The 21,843-nt window shown below is 40.8% G+C and overlaps 1 protein-coding gene across 3 annotated transcripts in view; it reads left to right on the forward strand.

The window, feature by feature from the left end:
* Positions 1–206: 206 nt before the first annotated feature.
* The window catches only part of Kctd16 (potassium channel tetramerization domain containing 16), a 278,271-nt gene continuing 256,634 nt past the window's right edge, over positions 207–21,843 (forward strand). For 2 of the 3 annotated variants that reach the window (XR_003733218.1, XM_028858256.1), the window contains exons 1-2: positions 207–1,093; positions 1,470–2,629. Coding sequence is in view for 2 of the 3 variants with exons in the window: in XM_028858256.1 (XP_028714089.1) it covers positions 1,801–2,629 (829 nt within the window). In the remaining variant the exon portion in view is untranslated. The remainder of the gene's footprint in view (positions 1,094–1,469; positions 2,630–21,843) is intronic. The other variant, XM_028858257.1, reaches the window with a different exon arrangement.

Consider the following 21,843-nt stretch of genomic DNA (forward strand, 5'->3'; position numbering starts at 1 on the left):
GACTTGTAACTTGAACATTCCTAGGATTAAAGGGGAAATGGTTTAGAGGAAGAAATGCGCCCTTCTGCAGAGTCATGCATTTGAAGAGCTCATCCGGAGGTTTTTCAAATTAAAATCACTGCCAGTGTGAAGGGTAATTGGTTTATGTGTGGGGAACAGGGGGTTGGAGGTGGGGTTGAAAACAAGGAAGAAAGAGCCCAGAGGTGGCTTGTGCAAACTCAAGATCACCGGCGGGACTGGGGTCGGTGCAGTGCAGCGTCCCCGCCCTGCGCCAGCAACCAGCGCCTCCCGTCCAGTGCCCACCGCGGGCGCCACGTCCCCGTCAGCGCTGGCAACCTGTCACCGCCGAGGACGTGACTCCGAGCTGCCTCCGCTCTCTCCAAGCCCTATTCCTTTAAGATGATGTAATAGTCATTTCCCTGGATGGTTTCTTGCCTGCACTGCTCACACAACAGCATCCGAACTGCTCCTGGCACCGTGGGACCTCCTAGCTCCGGAGCTCGAGCCCCGCAGGCATCTCCCTGCCGCCCGGGCTTCTTCCCGCTCCTACCTGGCGGGGATATGGGCGTCCCTTTGCCCTTGCCGGCAGGTGGGGTGGCTGCTGAGACCCTGGCTGGGCGCATCTGTCTGTCTCTCCGCCTCTGGGCTCTCTGAACGCCTCAAAGTCCAGTTACCTCTTGCAACTCTCCCAGGTGTAAAGGATCTGCTCTAAAGGTTTTGATTTTGATATTTTTTTTTTTCTCTTCTTGCCGAAGGTTTGGTTGAATATTTTTTTTTTCCTTTGCTTCACTTCTTCGACTCAGCCTTCTTCTCACGGTTCAACTTTTTTTTTTTTTTTTTTTTGATCCATTTTAACTAGAGATTTGGGAGTGAATACGTACACACACACACATACATATATACAAACGTACTTTTCCGAGCGCGTAAGTGCGGGATCGTTTATTTTCCGAGAGCACATCTCTCTGGCACTTTTCACTGATACCTCTGTCCTTTACCTGTGTGGGATTTGACAAGACCCAGTGTGGCTGTGGTTTCCGATTGCTCTGGAAAAGGTTATTTCTTCGCAAGAACTAAGTCTCCAGCACTCGCTAAGGTAAGCGCAAGAGACTCACGGCTTTCTCTGTCCTACTGAAAAAAAAAAAAAAAAAAAAAAAAAAAAAAAAAAAGGGTCTCTTTGGAAGTTGAAAATTGCATATGCCGTTTACATCAGATTTACAAACAGGATTGATTTGAACAGCAGTTGCTAGTGTCATGAGGATTAACTTAAAGACAGCGCAGTCTGAGGGAAGCACTAACTCAGTTAAGGAGTGATTAAAGTCAATAGTTACAGGCTGCTTATGTAAAAATAATCTCCTCCCTGTCATTTTCCCTCCCTCTTCCCCCCTCCCCACCCCCCTCCTCTCCCTGGAGGTCTCTCTCTTTCTGACTCATTCTGGGTCTGAGGAAATAATTTCTCTCTTTTCCCTCAGACAGACCTCTGAGTAACTGGGCACTCGGCCTTCTTGCCTACCCGGCCTAATGGAAGATCGAATGTAGACAAGCTGATTATTACATCCTGTGAAGTAGTAGCTCACTATCAGACAGCTTTAAACTTCCTGTCCAACATTGCTTCACCTGTGGACTCTCCTAAAATTTGCTCTGTTGGGGGAATAAAGAGCAAAACCGGGGTAAGAGGAGGTCATTTTTGAACAAGTTAGCACCTTTTCTTTCCCTCCCTTACAACTGGATGCAAAGCCTGGGGCTGTGACTCTGTCGTCGGATTGTACCTTTCAGTCCAGGAAGCTGCACAAGAAAGAGACAATGGCTCTGAGTGGGAACTGTAGTCGTTATTATCCTCGGGATCAAGGGGCTGCAGTTCCCAACTCCTTCCCCGAAGTCATAGAGCTGAATGTTGGGGGCCAGGTTTACTTCACCCGCCATTCCACATTAATAAGCATCCCCCATTCCCTCTTGTGGAAAATGTTTTCCCCAAAGAGAGACAACGCTAACGATCTAGCCAAGGACTCCAAGGGAAGGTTTTTCATTGACAGAGATGGCTTCCTGTTCCGTTATATTCTCGACTATCTCAGGGACAGGCAGGTGGTCCTGCCTGATCACTTTCCAGAAAGGGGAAGGCTGAAAAGAGAGGCTGAGTATTTCCAGCTCCCTGACCTCGTCAAGCTCCTGGCCCCTGAGGAAGTCAAGCAAAGCCCGGATGAATTCTGTCACAGTGATTTTGAGGATGCCTCCCAAGGAAGCGACACAAGAATCTGCCCTCCTTCACTGCTCCCTCATGACCGCAAGTGGGGTTTTATTACTGTGGGCTACAGGGGATCCTGTACCTTGGGCAGAGAGGGACAAGCAGATGCCAAGTTTCGGAGAGTTCCCCGGATTTTGGTTTGCGGAAGGATCTCCTTGGCAAAGGAAGTCTTTGGAGAAACTTTGAATGAAAGCAGAGACCCAGACCGAGCCCCAGAAAGATACACCTCCAGATTTTATCTCAAGTTCAAACATCTGGAAAGAGCTTTTGATATGTTGTCAGAGTGTGGATTCCACATGGTGGCCTGTAACTCCTCGGTGACAGCATCTTTTGTCAACCAGTATACAGAGGACAAGATCTGGTCGAGCTATACCGAATACGTCTTCTATCGTAAGTAGGAAGGCTTCCGTTTTTTCTGTGTTCGACTTTTCTTCACAGATGTATGTGGTCTCGTGTTTTGCTAGGGTCTAAGGATACTGGTTTGGGAGTGCAGCTGTGCTAAATAGAGCCCTAGAGGTGGCTGCACTTCAGTTCTTGTGCCTTACCGGGTCCCAGAGAAATCTTTCTTGTTTTTTTTTTTTCCGGTGAGGTCACAGGGTCGTTAGACTTCAAAAATTAGAAGGGACCAAGGATGCTGGAAGAGTTCGTAAATAAGCGTGCGCGACTTTTTTTCTCCATAGTGATTTGTGAAGGTAAGGTTGCTGATTACAGCTTGGCTGTGGGTTCTCAGGGTGTGGAGTTTTGCAGAGTCAGTGTGGATGAAGTACCACTGCCAATCCTTTCAGCGAAACTCTTGGGGTCTGTTAAGCTGATTGCTGCAGGCTTGCTTTCATTAGTGGCTTTCGGAACACAAATGGATGTTGTACAGAGTGACGTGGTCTTGGCTAGATGGCAGTGCAGACTGCTGAAAAGCCCCCCACTTCCCCCAGGTCTGAAATTCACTTTCATGGGCTTTGCAAGTCTGTTGTTTGGTTCTTTAACACTTTCTACTAAGACTGGAGTTGCATTGCAGGTTTAGTTAAGCTGAACTTTGTTTAAGATCCACCTAAAATGAACTAGATCTCCGAGGCTTGCCAATCACATGCAAACACCTCAGATACTGAGTTAATAGAATTCCTGACATAAAATAAAATCACTATGTACATATGAGGGGCTGTGATTGCCAGTGCCTTTCAAGTAGGGCTCTCTAAATCTGTTTTTGTGCTTAAATGGAGACTTAAGGTGTGGATAGCTTTGTTTTATGGAAGGGCGTTGTGAATACAAGCCATTGGTCTTTGGAGGATGAACAGTAAATGGGTCTATACAATGTGATGCTTGCAGGGTTTGGGCTTGGATGTTGAGTTCATTCCACAGAGATTGTGTTCTCAGTGTTAACATTTCATTTCCTTCTGCTGTTTTGGAAGCACCTTCAGAAATCAGGATTAAGATGTCTACATTTGTTTAAATATAAAGGGAAGACTGAGTTTCTTGGACCAGGCTTTGCCTATAGTTGTCTTTCTTCATTTGGAGTTGGTGCAGGTGGAGAAGCCAATGGGATGTGGAGTTTTCCAAAGTGGGTCGTCACATATCTACTTAGAAGTGAGGATGCATAGACTGCATGGACAAAGTGGCCCATGAAGAAAAAAATTAAATCAGTCCCAAGAACTTACTGACATGTATGGAATAGCAAACATTATTTGGTCCAGTGGCCCCAATTGTGGTCTTGGCAATCAGTATCTTCATTTAGGCCAGAGCTTAACCAACAAATATCACTCTCTTCTGTCTGGCAAAGTTCCTGTGGATACAGAGATAAGATTCTTGATTTTTAAACCTTCTGTAAGGAGCTGACATTGTCTGTCATCCTGTAGAACATATGCCTTCTTCAAACTTTTGGGGAAAATGTGCTTTAAAGATAGGTCAAATGGAGGTTTGTACACTTGACTTTCAATCATTTACCCACCTAAATGATGCTTTTGCCGTCTCGGTCAGTGGAGTTTCCATGTTCATCAAGGGCTTATCTGTTTGACACTATGTCCTCTTTAGAATGCTCTGGAAATGTTCCAATCTCCTGATCATATAATTGCTGCTTCTTTTGTTGAGCTGTGGAGCAGTAGTTGGCTCTCCGTATCTCTATGGATAGAGGCACAAATGCACAGGAGCTTCATACTAATAGTATACATTTTGCAAACCATAGACTTCCCTCTTGTACCCAAAATCCAGAGCTAGGTATTAACTCTTCTCTGTCTTAGGACCAATAAAACTGACAGCTGGCTTTCTAGGGTGCATAACAGCTTCCGTGCAGCTGCTTAGCCATAATTATTTAATTAGAAGCTGCCAACTGTGCCTATATAAGCATTAATTCATCAAGCTGTTGTGCTCCGCTTAATGGGCCGAAACCATGGGAAGTGCTCTAGATCAGGGAGTTGACTACATGCAAAGATGCTTTTCTCTGAGGAACTAATTTTCTTCCTGAACTTAGTGGTAGTAAATTCACACCACACACACACCCCTTGGATGCAAGGAATGAACTCTAAGCAATCAAAATTTTAATAACTCAGGAATTATGTAAAAGCACATTGCCTGGATCCCCATCACATTAACCACTGAACATAAGGAACTAATGCATTGCTTTGGGTGGTTAGCAGCCATGGGGAGTGAAGACTGTCCCCCCACCATTTCCCTGTTTGTCTATCTTTTACCCAAGTCTTGCAAGATTAACATTCCATCTGTCAACAGATTAGATGGATAGCATCATTGCCGCCTTTAACCTTTCATGTGGGCCTAGAACTGATGGTCAGCATCAGTTAATCCCGAGTGTTTTGTTAACATAGAAACTCACCTGGTATCTGCAAATGTTTAGGAGAGACAGAAGAAATGTAAGCTGTCTTGCTCAGTCACTAGAGAATGAGTAGGACAGGGACATAAAAAAGAAGTGTCTGTGCTAGAATCAACTCACAAACTGTTTTAGACTTTTTTTTTTTTTTTGGCCTTTATTTAAAACAATGAAAAGGTGCCTTTTCACCCCATCAGCTAAGTCCCACCTCCTTGTTCTTCAAGCAATTCATAAAAGGCAGTACCATAAAGAGCCCACAGTGCTCCCTGGCTCACCTTTAAATAAAGTGTCAATTCAGTCATTTGGAAACCAGAGGCCCAACTGTAATCAAATCACAAGTGCACAGAAAGGGACGGACACTGGGTTTCTAAGGCTTTTCCAAAGACTGTCACACATGTTTTCTGAGCCTCAAGAGTAACTTCAGGTGAATGTCTGAAAGCACAGGGGTTTTAAAAACATTCACATAAAACAACATGACCACAAGTAGAGAGTTTAGTTCATAAGACAATATTTTAAGTATGTATATACTCTGAGCTCTATTAATTGTACAAATGGCTACCCATTCACCACCTTTTCCACAAATGACTGCACGTGCGTATGCTTTAACCTTTATTCTTTTCACTTTATTTCCTTAAATTTAAAGGGTCACACCAACAAAAGTCTCAAATTTCTTGCATACATACATATATATATATATGTGTATATATATATGTATATATATGCTGTTGATTAAGGAAAGACTGTCAAAAAGTAGATCATGCAACTATTTCCTACTTAGAATTCAATTTTCAGACCACGAACTGAGAAGAAGTGATTGTATCGACTGTGAATAATTTCTGCAATATTGACCACACAACTTCAAATAAAGGATATGCTTGCATAGGAAAACAAGAGGAAGCCGAAATGCATCTACCCCCAATGATGGTAGTGCCTTTTATCTTGTTTATGTGGCAGACACTGGTGATAACTTCAGTTTTTATACCTCATAGAGACACAGCATTGGCATATTCAGATGAACAGAGTGTAGCCCAAATCATGGAGTAAAGGATGCTTGTTATCTATATCTCTTCTTCCTGTGACTTTTTCTCTGACCTTGTAACTTTAGGTGTTTTCTTGTCTCCTTGTTGAAGCTCCTCCAGGTGTCAAGTTCCATCTCCCCATGCTAAATCTAGGGTTTGTTGCCAGGAAAACTTCTGTACTGTTGTTATATATAGAATGCTCTCAAGGTAGGACATTACTTCTCCCAGAAGTATCTGAACATGGGAGAACTTTCCAGAGTTGTGTATCAGGCAGCCTTTTACCCTGAAAGTAATGTTCTTGAGACTCCAGTTTACTTACTTTTTACTTAAAAACAAATCACAGTTTATTTAAGTCAAAGGCAATCTGATGAAGTCAGCACAGGTCCAACGCCAGGCAGATATTGGAGGGCAAAGTACAGAGGGGAGGACATCATTTTCTCCTTATTACTTTAAGATGTTGTGTGTTGAGAAATGGGCTCAACATTATATAATAGTTAAATAAGCATGCTAGTAATCCATTTGTATACTGTTTTCACTTCTATTCCAAATAAGATCTGTTGTTGCCTTACTTCAATCCCTTGTAGGAGGTGATTATTCGGCAGCAAGAAAAATGTCAGTGTGTGAGAAGAAAGGGAAGAGGAAGAGTCTCTAACATTGCTTTCAAATGTCCTGAAAAGTTAAAAATACACATACAATTGGGAAGAGAGGAGCAAGTATTACCCATAGCCTAGTGAGGCTTAGGTCCTATCAAGTAAGTTAGAAATAAAGAGAGCTGTGAGCATACCCAAACACTCCCAACACAGAACACCTCCAAATACATCCAAACATAAAACATGGAGAGAAACGCCTGAGGCACTTCGAGTCCACATTTCTGAAGGCCATTCCCTCAAAACTGATAGACAAGCTCTGCTTCATTACTCACAGCTGCTTTTCTTCTGTGGTTTTTGCTCTAGCTTTTTTAAAATCTCATAGTTCTTGGGTAGTTTGTTAAATTTTTACTGTAGAAATACTTCAAGTGTACACAAATGCAGAGGCAGTCTGTGAGACACTTTGATCTCTTGATGGTTGTGACTGTTAGCATGAGGTAGTCGTCCTTCATCTATGCTCTAATTTGCCTTACCTTTGGCCTGTTCTGCATAACTTTGGGGTAAACCCCTGATATTGGCCTTGCAATTCGTCCACAGGTGCTATAGCCATTATTGGTATAAATGAAACTTTAAAAAATGTACAATACAGTTACTGCACAGAAAATCAATTCTTCACTATCAAATATCTATCCAGTGTTCAAATTTTTCTCACACTATCTTAGCTGGTTTGTGTGTATCGGTGTCCATATGAGGCACATTTAGTTGATGTAGTTTTCTTATACTCTTTCATAATTTAATAACACTGCATGCAACTTCTGTGCAACCAATTGGTTAGGCACTGTTAACTTGTTAGATGTAGGCATTCGAACTGGTCGGTTGAGTTACAGTATTTCTGGCCAGTCTCCTTCATTGTTTATGGCAAGTGAATTTTAATTTGTATAGGCAGACTGGAAGCTACATGTTAGGAAGGCAAAGTAAAAACATCCTTTTATTGTTAGCTTTTGTATTTATTATATGAATAGACAGCAATGGGGACTATTCTCTCCATTCATTTTCCAAGTCCATTGTTTCGACAAAGTAAACATTACAAGGGGCACCATACTTTTCCTTCCAGTCGTTCAGGAGACATCCATTATTTCACACTTGTCATCATTGGATCAGGCTGCCTTTAGGAGTACAGTGAGCTTCCTGGGATATGGACTGAGTCTTGCTGACTGTGAGTAGGAATCATCTGGGTGGGAGAAGTCACCTTCTACCCACTCTAATTTTCTATTTGAGAATCCATGGATTCTTTCAGCCGTGGTGACGCTCCACTGAATTCACCATCTGTTTCCAAGTAGTTTCTTCTTGTGTGTTTCCCCATTTCAGGAAATGGCATCTTCAGTCACCCAATTCTTCAGGAAAAATAACCCCAGAATGCATCCCAAGTCTTCATTCTCCCCAGTGAGCCTCTCTAATTTTTTGTGCATCCTCTTCCTCTCTTCTTCTTCTTTCAAAAACCCTTTCATGTCTTTCCATAGTCATAGATGCTACTCCTTCCTGTCTGAGTCATCAGTGTTGCCCTTCTAGACAACTGCTGGACACTTGAATTGTCCTCCCCACCTGATAACTCCCCTTTGGATCTAGTATCTGTGCTGCAGACTTGGTGAGGTTTTGAAAATGTTAGTCTGACCACGCCACTTTTCCACTTCTTCAACATGAAGTGCTCTTGAGGTGAGCCTTTACTATACACTAGGACCCTGTACTTTTGAAATGACCCATGCTTCTCTCTCTAGCCTCGACTGTTCCATCTCACCTGTGCATTTCAAGATCACTGGAATACATTTCATTAAGTTCCTGGATTTTTTTTTTTTAATATCTGCTTCTTCATTCTTACACATGATGTTCCCCCTGCTTGGAACTTTGCCTCCACCTGTCCTAACTGGAAATCACATTTTTAGATGCCTTTCCTGATTGTATGCCTTATACTGCCTCCCAGGCCCCTAGTTTCTTCTACCACAACACCAATCCTAATATGTTATTCTTGCTTATCTGCCTGTCTCTCTATACCCCAAATTTGTGAAAATAGAAATTGTGTCTCTCCCGTTCAGTAATTCCTGGTACTAACACTCAGGTAGGTACACTGTCGATCTATTAAAAAAAAAAAAATGGAAAAATGCTGACTGAATGTTCTACCATGGCCATAAATGCCACTGACTGGGAATATTGTTAGAATAGCTCTTAAAAGAAATGCTGGCGGCCAGCAATGGTGTGAATAATGCTGTAATGACTAGTTAGGACTCTTTCTAATGTCCACTGAGTGCTCCTTTTACATACAAAGTGGAAGTGTCACAGAAAGATGCTCTTCTCTTCGCACCTGCCCAATGATTCCAGCCCCAGGGGAATGAGAAGAGCACTTACCGGCAGCAAAGTCTCCTGTCCTCCTTTAGCTAGAGGGAGGAAATTGAAGCTGGGTGGGACTGGTATTTAAGGAAAAGCCCAGAGGGGAATCAGGATTCAGAAAAGTATGCAGAATTGATGAAATACTCATAACAGGAAAAGAAATTGACTGAGTACAAAGTATGTTATAAGACCTGCCTTCTTAATTTCTTTCTGCCCAAGTGTTCCATTTACTTTCTTTGATTCCCATCAGCGATCATATTCCTTAACGCCAGAGGCAGCCTAACACTGTGGTTAGGAGCCCGGTGATTGGCGCACAGGTGGAAAGTGTGCCCTTTGTCCTTAAAACAGTGCTCAAGTTCAAATCCCTGTTTGTTCCCTTCTTTGCAAGCCTCAGTTTCCTTACCTGGAAAGTGGGGACAAAAACAAGAGTAGTTGATTGATAGGATTATGAAGCTCAAATGGTTGATGTACAAAGCACAATGGAGAATGCCTGGTACCAGACAGTGCTCAGGATATGAACACCCAGTCCCCTGGTAATTCTGGCAGGGAATAGTCACAGGACTTCAGCTAAGTAACTTGTCGGCTTCTTGTTGGTAGTTCTTCATCTAATTTACTGACTTAAGCATGCATGAATGAAAATTATGTATAAGTATACTTGATAGAAGGAAATTCTGATTATTCATTTTGATTGAATAACTATAAAGCCAAACACCACAAAAGACTTCAAATTAAATGGCACATTGTATCCTATGAATATGAAAGTTACTAAGTATGAATTGAAAGCATATGTAAATAAGATTATGTAAATATTAAAAAAGAGAGAGAGGAATAGATCTGACAATCCAGCAAAGTTATGTTTTTACATTCTACACAGGGAACTGTTAACAGTGGTCAGTTACCCAACTGCATTTCAATCTTTGGCTCTCAGAGCCTAGCATAACAATGTAATGGATTGATAATTAAGAATACATCTTAAATTATAGATTCAGTCTCTGTGGAACTAGAATTCCCTTTTTATGAATCTCAGCCTGGAGAGTATCCTTTGTGGTGACAGAAGAAATGATTATTGAGTAGGCCACTAACAATGGGATTATCTAAATTGTTCCAGAAGCAAAAAGAAGACATTTTTCTCCACCTGTATGTAGCTCTGTGGTCTGATACGACAGGGAAATGAGCTTGTTGATCAGCATATGCTACCATGTGACCTATTCAGAAACTGCTCCATGTGAGATAATTCACTCTTATCTACAGTTTTTTCAGCCCTATTCTGAGGCAGGAACTTAAAATCGTTTCCATGACCAATGCACAGCAACCTTTCATTTCCGAGTGAGTGCGATACAGTGTGTTTATGAACAAGCTGCACTCAGGAAAATAGAAGATGAGTCTAAGACTTTCAAGCTTCTGTATATTGTGTCTTGGGGAACTGTGAACTACCCAGTCAACACTGCTTATTTACTAAACAAAGCAAGAGGGGGGGAATAAGTTCAAATAATAGTAATGATCATTTTTAAAGGGATCCTGGATGAACAGAAAAATTCCAGTGAGCAGTATAATAGAATTTGTGCTCATGTATGCTGGAGTGTTGCAGAGGCAGAGGAAAATATCTGAGGAGTTCTGAAAATACTCCAAAGAGAAAAAGAGCCCACCTGACATATAAAATACATTGAGTATTGGATGTACATCATGGGTCACTCTCTTTAAAGACTGACCACCCAATTGCATCTGTTGAAGCCATTTTTTCTATAGGCATGGTTCTGCACATTTACACAGCAATGTGATTGAAAATAGGACTCAGTTTTCATTTAACTGGTTTCTAGTCAACTAGTTGAAATCTTTTCTTCTTCTTCTTCTTCTTCTTCTTCTTCTTCTTCTTCTTCTTCTTCTTCTTCTTCTTCTTCTTCTTTTTATTTTGGTTTTTCGAGACAGGGTTTCTCTGTGTAGCTTTGCGCCTTTCCTGGATCTCGAGCTGTAGACCAGGTTGGCCTCGAATTCACAGAGATCCGCCTGCCTCTGCCTCCTGAATGCTGGGATTAAAGGTGTGCGCCACTTTTCTTCTTTAAACAGAAGGTAACTGTGTAGAATTCAACTTTGTCAGGCTGCAACAGAATGGGGAGGTATTAATTTTTATTTTTCCAAGAAAAACATCATACCTTGCTATTTAGGAATTTTGCTTTGCTTTTCTGGATGGACATTCATGTGGAATAGGGATGTGGTGACTGACATTCTGTAGTGCTTTAGACCTGTTTTTGGAGTTTAAAGTAATAAAATAGTTACTGTGTTTATTTGCAAAGATTTTTATCAATTCCTTTTGTGAGGATCCGTCTCATGTAAAGTATCATTTCATAGGGCTGTCTGCTTGAGATGGGTAGAAAATGTCAAATCTGTATGCCTAGATCCTGATTCATGAACTCTTCATGCTAATGAATTTCCAGTACTTCTCCACAATCTGCTGAGGAAGTGATTGACAACCTGCACAAGCGCCATTGATGGGAAGCCACAGGCACTTCAAACTTCCCTTCATCTGTACCATCTGCATGCACCAAAAAGATGCAGTGCAGTGTTTTCTAAAACATCTTGCCCCCCTTTCACTAGAATGCTCTTCATCATTAGGCCGACTGAACTCACACTTCAGTTTTCTGTGGAGTGTCCTTCTCATTTCCTTCTGGCCACATGAGTAACTGCTAGCCACTGGGACCTTGCTCCACTCACTGCTGGCTCAGATACTTCTGTTATTCTCCTGAATACTGAGAGATTTCATGAAAAGAATACTATATTTGGGTATAGAATTCTCTAGGGCTCATGGTTTATGGAGAGATTAGATTAGGAAAGGGGAAATTACAATTTCGTGTGATGGGAAATGTACATAAACATACAAGAGGATAGAAAGGGCACACCTAACCTGAACTTAAGGGTAACAGAACATTAGACTAGCTTTCATATTAACGCTTAGAAAAAGAAAATGCTTAAATCTTCAATGCATTTGTTGATGTTAAGATACTAGCTGACTGACGAAGTCATAAAAGTTACAGCCTGTATGGCTTAGAAGAACTTTGATGTTGTTAATAATCCTGTCATTTCTCATTTGACTGGATTTTCCAAATGATAGATGTATAATGATTGTACTTGTGCCCGAAACCTATATCATCCTTTTTTAATTCTTTATTTCTCTCTTCTGTTGAAAACATTGCTTGTAAAAGTGTATGTTCAAAATCAGAATCCAAATGCTATCCCATGTGACTAGTAATTGGTTTTTAAATATTATACTTTTATGTCTCTAGTCTTAATTTTATGAAGACTCTCAAAGTGGCATTTTTTCTTATTAATACTTTAACTTTTAAGAACTACTGATTTGCCTTGTCAATCGGATTCAGAAATCATTTCCAATGAGTACCACAGTGCTGAAGACACAGGAAGTGCTCAATAAGCATGTGTTGAGTGAGTGAATAAATTTATAATGCTACTTTTTAATGAAAGAAAATGTGAAATGTAAAATTAATGGGATTTGCTCTCTATTTTACTCAGTAGTTATTTTTAGTCATGGATGTATCTTAAAAGCAATAGTAACAGTATGGTAAAATACATTATAGGCATCAAGCCTACGCACAAAAAAACCCATAATTCTATCACATCCTGCCAGGATGTGCCTGAGCAGTCATCAGCTAAAAGGGGGTGAGGAAGCTTCTCTCAAGATAGAACTATGAGACTTAAGATGCACTCAAGTCATTAGACTAGCTGGTAGCCCAACATTTCCATTGTAAGACTCATGAAGAGAATGGAAGTTGAACCTATTATAGAGGACCTTGCCCATGACTGAGCAGAAGTCAAGCTGCTAGCCACTGGGTCTCACTCTGGACTAATTGCCATACACTTCATGCTTCAAAGGAAGAATGAAATCAATCATGTAGCCCATTTCTCTAGCTCCCTTGGCATGCTCACTGTGTCCATCCCCTTGAAAAGCATTTGTTCATTTGCACTGTCCCCACCCTGGGCTTTACACAGTTCTTAGATCTGCTTAGTTTCTTTTGTACTTCAAGATGTTGCACTTGTGTCTCCTCTTTCCCAAACACTCACCACTCGGAATCCTACTCCTCTTTCAATGTCAGGCCTTAGTGGATTTTTTTTTTTTTTTGAGACAGGGTTTCTTCTCTGTGTAGCTTTGCGCCTTTCCTGGAACTCACTTGGTAGCCCAGACTGGCCTCGAACTCACAGAGATCCGCCTGGCTCTGCCTCCCGAGTGCTGGGATTAAAGGCGTGAGCCACCACCGCCTGGCTGGAATTTTTTTTTTTAAGAAAAAATTTTTTATTCAGTTTACATACCAAAGATCCCCCCTTCCCTCCTCCCACCCCTTCAACCTCCCCCTCCCAGCTCAACTCCTATTCCCTCCTACAAGAAGGTAAGACCTCCCATGGGAAGGTACATTTAGTAGAGGCAGGTCCAAACCCCTCCCCCTGCCTTAAGGCTGTGTGAGGTGTCCCACCATAGGTAGTGGGTTCCAAAATGCCTGCTCATGCACCAGGGATGGATCCTAATTCTACTGCCAGGGGGCCCCTTAAGCAGATAAAGCTACACAACTGTCTCGCTTATCTGGAGGGCCTAGTCCAGTCCCATGCAGGCTCCACAGCTGTTGATCTACATTTCATGAGTTCCCACTAGTTTGGTTTGGTTGTCTCTGTAGGTTTCCACATCATGATCTTGATGCCTTTGCTCATAGAGTCCCTCTTTTCTCTCTTCGACTGGACTCCTGGAATTCAGCCTGGTGGTTGGCTGTTGACCTCTGCATCTGCTTCCATCAGTTACTGGATGAAGGCTTTATGGTGATAGTTAGGGTAGTCACTGATCTGATTACTGGGTTAAGAAGTTCAGGCACCTTCTCCACCATTGCTACTAGTCTAAGCTGGGGTCATCCTTGGGGATTCCTGGGAACTTCCCTAGCACATGTTTTTTTTCTATCCCCATGATGTCTTCCTCTATTATGGTATCTCTTTCATTGCTCTCCCACTCCATCCCTGTTCCAGCTCGACCATCCCATTCTCTTATGTTCTCATCCCCCATGCCCTACCCTCCATTGCCCACCCCTCACCCCCAGTTTACCCATGGAGATCTCATTCATTTCCCCTTCCCAGGGTAATCTATGCATCCCTCTTTGGGTCCTCCTTGTTAGCTAGCTTCTGTGGAGCTATGGGTTGTAGTCTGATTGCCCTTTGCTTTACATCTAGTATTCACTTATGTGTGAGTACATACCATGTTTGTCCTTCTGAGTCTGGGTTACCTCACTCAGGATGATATTTTCTAGTTCCATCCATTTGCCTGCAAATTTAATGATGTCATTGTTTTTCACTGCTGAGTAGTATTCCACCACATTTTCTTAATCCATTCATCTGTTGAGGTGCATCTAGGTTGTTTCCAGGTTCTAGCTATTACAAATAATGCTCCTATGAACATAGTTGAGCATGTGTCCTTGTGGTATGACTGAGCATTCCTTAGGTATATGCCAAAAAGTGGCATAGCTGGGTCTTGAGGAAGATTGATTCCCAATTTTCTGAGGAACCGCCATACTGATTTCCAAAGTGGATGTATAAGTTGCACTCCCACCAACAGCGTAGGAGTGTTCCCCTTGCTCCATATCCTCTCCAACATAAGCAGTCTTCAGTGTTTTTGATCTTAGCCATTCTGAGAGGTATAAAATGGTATCTCAGAGTCATTTTGATTTACATTTCCCTGATGACTAAAGATGTTGAGCTGTTCCTTAAATGTCTTTCAGCCATTTGAGATTCTTCTGTTGAGAATTCTCTGTTTAACTCTATAGCCCATTTTTAAAATTGGATTGTTTGTTATTTTGATGTGTACTTTCTTGAATTCTTTATATATTTTGGAGATCAACCCTCTGTCAGATGTGAGGTTGGTGAAGATCTTTTCCCATTCTGTAGGCTGTCCTTTTGTCTTATTTACTGTGTCCTTTGCCTTACAGAAGCTTTCAGGAGGTCCTATTTATTAATTGTTTCTCTCAGTGTCTGTGTTACTGGTGTTATATTTAGGAAGCAGTTTCATGTGCCAATGCATTCAAGACTACTTCCTACTTTCTCTTCTACCAGGTTCAGTGTAACTGGTTTTATATTGAGGTCTTTGATCCACTTGGATTTGAGTTTTTGTGTATGGAGATAGATATTGGTCTATTTGCAATCTTCTACATGTTGACATCCAGTTATGCCAGCACCATTTATTGAAGATGCTTTCTTTTTTCCATTGTACAGATCTGGCTTCTTTGTAAAAAAAAAAAAAATCAGGTGTTCATAAGTGTATGGGTCAATGTCAGGGTCTTCAACTCAATTCCATTGGTCCACATGTCAGTTTTTATGCCAATATCAAGCTGTTTTTATTACTATAGCTCCATAGTAGAGCTTGAGGTCAGGGATGGTAATACCTCCAGAGGTGGCTTTATTATATAAGGATTGTTTTAGCTATCCTGAGTTTTTTGTTTTTCCATATGAAGTTGAGTGTTGTTCTTTCCAGGTCTGTGAACAATTGTGTTAGGATTTTAATGGGGATTGTATTGAATCTGTAGATTTTAGAAAGGCCTCCCATTCTACCACAGCTGAAATAATCAGTCTTCCCAGTGGCTATCTGCAAAACATCTTCTTTTTTTTCTGTTACCTGATTGTAACTGCTGATGCATGTGATCATATATCTGATTCTCTTTCTCTCCTGAAAGCTTTATCAAGACAGCAGTTTATTTGTCCTTCTTGTCTGCATCCTCAGCATCTAGTGTAATGCCTCATGCATAACAGATTCTTAGTTTTTTCTTCTCCATCCTTCACATGCCACCATGTAACATTATAGTAGAGCCCCCCTCATATAAAGTCTGTTGATGTACACACACACACACACACACACACACACACACACACACACACGCACACGCACACGCACACGCACACGCACACACTCCACAGATGAAGATCTGGCTAGTATAATACAAACAAATGAGAAAAAGAAAAAAGAAAAGTAAAGGGGAACATAACCCCCTAGAGTAAGGACTTGAGATGTGGACAGGAGTGGGGATAGTTATTTTGAAAGGTTACTTAACATTTCCAACCTTGAGATACCCTAACTACATGACACAAATGGTGAACCAATTTAGCTGTTTCACAAAAGAGTTAGCAGTTACGTGACATGTGTTAAGTGATTATATTGCTTGATTAGTTGTTTGTCATTTAGGCAGATTTTATTATAGCTTGACTAAACATCCAGAAAATGTTTCAAGGACAAGCAGCTACAACCAAGGAGAGATTAAATCTGTTATTTTTAAAAGTGAAGAAGTATTTAAACATCAGTGTTCAGAAATAGGCAAATAAGCTTTGATAGGAGCATAACACAGCATAATTTCAGTGTGTGTTACTATATAAGCTTGGGTAGCATACAGTTGAAATGTACTGAGTACCCTTTGTTTTATCCGTTTGTGTAATGATCATACAAATATAGAGCAGATGCTGGCCAAATGAATGAAAACAGGCCCCTTACCAAAGTCCCTAGGCCACAATGGTAAGTGGGAACCTGTAGTGTATCTGTCATATTTGGGGAATATGCTGGGTAATTATTGTCAACTTGACACAGATAGAGTTACCTGGAAGTAGAAGCTTCAGTTGTGAAAATTCTTCTATTGGCCTTTAGGCAAGTCTCTGGGGCATTTTCTTGATTGATGATTGATGCAGAAGGGCCCAGACCACTTTAGGTGGTACCACCCCTTGGCAAGTGACGGACCACATGTCCCTTCATGACCTCTGCTTCAGTTTCTACCTCCAGGTTCCTGCCTTGAGTTCTTGCCCTGGCTTCCTTCATGGTATACTACAACCTGTAAGCCAAATAAATCCCTTTTCCTCAAGTTGGTTTGGATTGGTACTTGATCACAGCAATGCAAGGCAAACTAGGACAGAAGAGAAGGAACTGGATTCACAAAATCAGAGCATCCTGGCTGGGTAGAGGGGGATATCATAATGTTATGACTCAGTTTCCTCTGAGTCATCAGACTTTAAATGAAGTCTTGGGTAAAAGCCAACATACACAATCTCTTTAGTGGTGCTATTTTGATTGTGTTGAGAAGTAAGCATAAGTTGTCACTTCAATTCCTTCTTACTTCCTTTTTCTGCCCTTGGGAAAATTCCAGAAAACCCAGAAACCACAACATTTGGTTTGAAGAAACATGACCGGATACTCCAAACAAGTGATGGATTTTCCTCCTTTGAAAAATTTTCATTTTTCATTTCTATTATGTTCATCTTCATTTAATTTTCATTTGACATAAGGTTTAGTTGTTAGACAGAATCTGTAGGAAATCAATGAGAAAAGCTGAAGAATTAAAAACAAAGTTAATTTGCTTTTATTTCTGACATTTTTCAAAGAAAGCTTACTTAACCACTTTAAATGTATATTTATAACAACACAAGCAATGGTAATTATTTCTATTCAAGAGAAGACATGGAGATGGTTTCTAGGGTTGACTTCATATGCTGCTAATTTGGAATTCTTTCCTGTATTGTGAATACAACCTAAATTTGTATATTATTCTGTAAGACTAATACACTATGTATTTCCTGCTAAGAGCTTAAAAAATCATGGTAAGATCTCTGGTTAAAATGGTGCTGCTTTCTGTATTTATATTCAGAATTGATTAGAAAAAAACAAAAAGTCTTGGAGGGTATTTGAACACAATTTCTCTTACCAGTCATATTCATATATATAAAAACAGCAAGAACACTTTCTTGCTGCTATAGATATATTTTATATTTAAAATATACAATTTGCCTTGGTAATTTTTTATGGGAAAGAAAGTTTTCTTAAAAATAACCAGATACAGTCTAGTCAAATAATTGCTGGTTTAGCTTGTTACTGAAGCCTTCTTGATTTCAGAAAGAAATAAAGGTTACACACTAGTATACATTTAAACTCTAAGATGTTAACAACATTCATGAACATTTTTATTGAACTTTATGTCATATATTATGTAAAATGTTTCTCATTTGAGTCTAACAAAACCTCTACAATGAGACATTGAGGTTCAGAGAATTTAAGCTTATCAAAGATCACACTTTCAGTGGGTATTTACTGCATTGAAGGGTTTCTCTGTAAATGTATCAAGTTGCATCTCTCTTGTTTTATATTTGAGCAAAGTTCATTAGTTTCTATCACCATTGAGTTCAAAGGATTGACTGGGAGCTGTGGTCCAAGGATGGAGCTGCACTACAAATACAGATCAGTATTATGCCATCTGATAACTGGTGTAAGCGTAACTCCAACCTCAATTGCCATGACCACCGATGTTCTGGTATCCTTAAGTCATGCCATAAACACCACAGAAACACCATATGGCAGTGCTGTGTTTTCAGAGCTGTCAAGTAGCTATTCAAGGGAATCCCACATAAAGCCTGAAGTAGGGTATGTGGATGGTAGAAGGTGTTGCACACAGATGACTTCCCTTGCTCTTCCCTTTCAAATCTCAAGGCTTATGAACATGGCTTTCCCATGCGATAGCTTCAGAAAAGTTAAACCAGATTGAGCCCAAGTCTGCAAATCTGTCCTTAGTTACCCACACAGAGCTTCTGGGATACAGTCTCTTCTTCCAGAGACTCCCACATAGCATTATTTTTACAGATTTGATTTTCTAGGTGCCACAGATATGAAAAGGCACAAGATTTCATAGTACAAAAAAGATGTCAGAAACATTTGAAGTGAGCATGGTGAATTTATCTTATTTTTCCTCCTTCCATCGATTATCTAAGTAAAAATAGCATGTGCGCATGTATGAACACACACACACACACACACACACACACACACACACACACACACACACACCATCTTAGGTTTCACCTGTCTTAGCATAAACACACACACACACACCAAAAAAGTATATTAGCAGGCTTTAGTTCTAAAGTTAGTAGCAAGACAGAGACCAGGCTCAGATGAGGGACATGACAAGCACTGATGGTTCCTGAAGAAAAGGAACATTAAACCTGCCTGTCTTGAAACTGTGTAAATCACAGATGCAAAATGAACTTATTATTAGTGGCTTGCCTTGTTTGTGCTTAAGGAGTTAACAGGAAGCTTACTTCTCTGTATTTTATGTTTATAATAGTTCTCTACTATTTTAGAGAAAACTTCATTCTCTTGAGTTTACAACCAGTTTGGTTTCTTAAAGCAGTTCATTCTCAAATCTTGGAAAACACAAAGAAAGAACAGTGTAATCTTGTTTGTCTTGATTTCTTATGAGTTTTGCTTTTCCACATCCAACTGTTTGCCTTTCCCTACAATGAGTTATTGATGCCATTGAATGCAAACAAATCAAAAGTGCTTGTGGACATGATGTTCTCCTTAGAACACCAGAGTCATCATAGCAATGGTTTGGAAGGATGGTCTTTCCCATTTTACAGACAAGGAAACTGAGACCTATGAAGATTCTCACTCAAGTTTACAGCTAGTAAGTTAACAAAATCAGGATTCAGACTCCCTGTCATGTCTGTTTGACACCCAAAACTAGAACTACTTTTTAGCTGCTAACTTTCTAGTTGCAGATCTTTCCTCCTTATGGGTTAGTATTTTTAGATCACTTAGAATAACCACTAGTAAGACTGCATGATCAAATGGGTCTTGTTTCTTTGTCTACTGTGAGACTGGGCCTGGAATGATTATGAAGTTAATTCTGAGGAAGCAGAATCTGTTTGTATGCCTTCATAATAATAGCTAATATTTATAGGGGTAGTTTATCTCTGCAAGGCTTTATACTAAGGGTTTTATGCAACATTTTATTTAAATGGTGCAAACAGAATTGAATTCAATATTGAATCAAGTAAATGTAATTTCCTGACTTCAAGAAACTTATGTTTTGGTGTGTGTGTGTGTGTGTGTGTGTGTGTGTGTGTGTGTGTGTGTCTGTCTGTCTGTCTGTCTGTCATGTGAGATAGATAATAGGCAGCGTAGATAAGGAAAATGTGATATATAAGTATAAAAATTAGAACAAAGATGCTGCACTTGGTGGTTGCCACAGTTAGCTTTAAATGTTCACTTGATACAAATATATAGTCACCTTGGAAGAGGGAACCTCAATTGAGGAATTGCTTTCTTTAGAATGGCTTTGGATATGTCTGTGGGGGCATTTTCTTTGTGGCTGGTTGATGGAAAAGGGCCTAGGCCAATGTGTAGGTGTTGGCTCTGCTAGGTAGATAATCCTAGGTTGTATAAGAAGGATAGCTGAACATGAGCCTGGAAGTAAGCCAATAAGTAGTGTTATTCCATGATCTCTGCTTCAGTTCCTGCCTAGGATTCCCTCAATGATTGATGGATAATGACCTGGAAGCATAAGCCCCATTGGTTTTTGTCAGTGTTCTATCCCAGGAACAGAAAAGCAGACTAGAACAGTGGTGTGCATTGATTTCAGAGAGAAGTCTGGCCTGTAATCATGGTGTGATGGTGACAGTTAAAAAATGATGTGTAGGAGACATGCCTTCAAGTTGTGGAGCATTTAAGAGTCCAAAGAAAAAGCATGAGCAGAGGTCCAGAGGTAAGAGAGCACTAGGTCTGTTAGAAAAGGAGCTTAGGGTGGTGGGGTAGCTGGAGCATGTAAGGGAGACAGATCCGAGAAGGACATAAGAGCAAAGAGCTACCCAAGGGCCAGCTTGTGGTCTTCTGTTAGGACTTTGGCTCTACCTGCTGGGTGACATAGGTAGTGACCATGGAGTTGTGAACAGATAGATGAACCACGTGGAGTTCTTTTCAAAGCAGCCTGCTCGGTGATACAGGAAATCTGGCTTACATTTTCTTAACTTGTGCTGCAACTTTCAGAATGATGGGGACACAGGAAGAAGGAAGCTCAAAACAATGCCTACATGAATGGAGAATGATCTAGTTCTGGGTTAGTAATACTTCATGTGTTTAAGGGGGTTGTAGATGAGAATGTACAGACCCTGAATTTACACATGGCTGTATGTTTGGCAGAAAGGATGACTCCAGGCAGTTTGGCTTAAGCCTTTTGGCTAACTGGAATCATTACAAACGTAGAAGAGAAAGACTGAGAGAAGAGCAAGGGTTGGCGGTCATAATAGGAATCCAGACTCTGGAATTTATTAGACATTTATGTTGATATATCAAGTAGCAAGTTGGATAGATGTGCCTGTGACTGTGAAGGAGAAGGCTGGGCTTAACATACCAATTTGGGAGTCATCTACACAAACTTGAACAAGCTGGATGAGAAGATCAAGTGAGTAAGACAGGATAGAAGAGGAGGTCCATGAACTAAGGCGCAAGTCTTCAAAGGTTAAAGTCTGAGAATTGAAGAGAAACTGCAGAGGGTGGCTCAGAAGGCATGCTCAGCAAAATGGAAGGCGAGCCGAGTATCCTAAACTTCAAAGTGCAAACACAGTGCTTTGAATAGGAGGGAATGATTAACTAGGGAGAGACTGATTAACCAAGTCACATACTACTGACTGTGACCTATTTGAGGGGTAATAGTCTTTAGATAGGACAATCCAGAAGTCACTGGTGACTTTGACTGCAGTCATTCTGACCATTGACGAGAATGAAAGCTTCCTTAGAGTGCTTTAAAGAGAGACTAGGAATGGCGGAACTTGGGAAAATGAGTGCAGACAGCAGCACTATGAAATACAATATAGAAGTTAGGCGGGACAAGACAAAATGGGAGTAAAGGAAGAAATTATCTAAGATGGCGGATGAAACAGTATGTTGTATGCTGAAGGGAATGAGTGCATATCTGGGGAAAATAGTACAAGTGCAAAAGAGGAAAGGTAGCTGTAGTG

Source organism: Peromyscus leucopus, chromosome 19 (genome assembly GCF_004664715.2).
Source record: "Peromyscus leucopus breed LL Stock chromosome 19, UCI_PerLeu_2.1, whole genome shotgun sequence".
In the NCBI taxonomy this organism is placed as follows: domain Eukaryota; kingdom Metazoa; phylum Chordata; class Mammalia; order Rodentia; family Cricetidae; genus Peromyscus; species Peromyscus leucopus.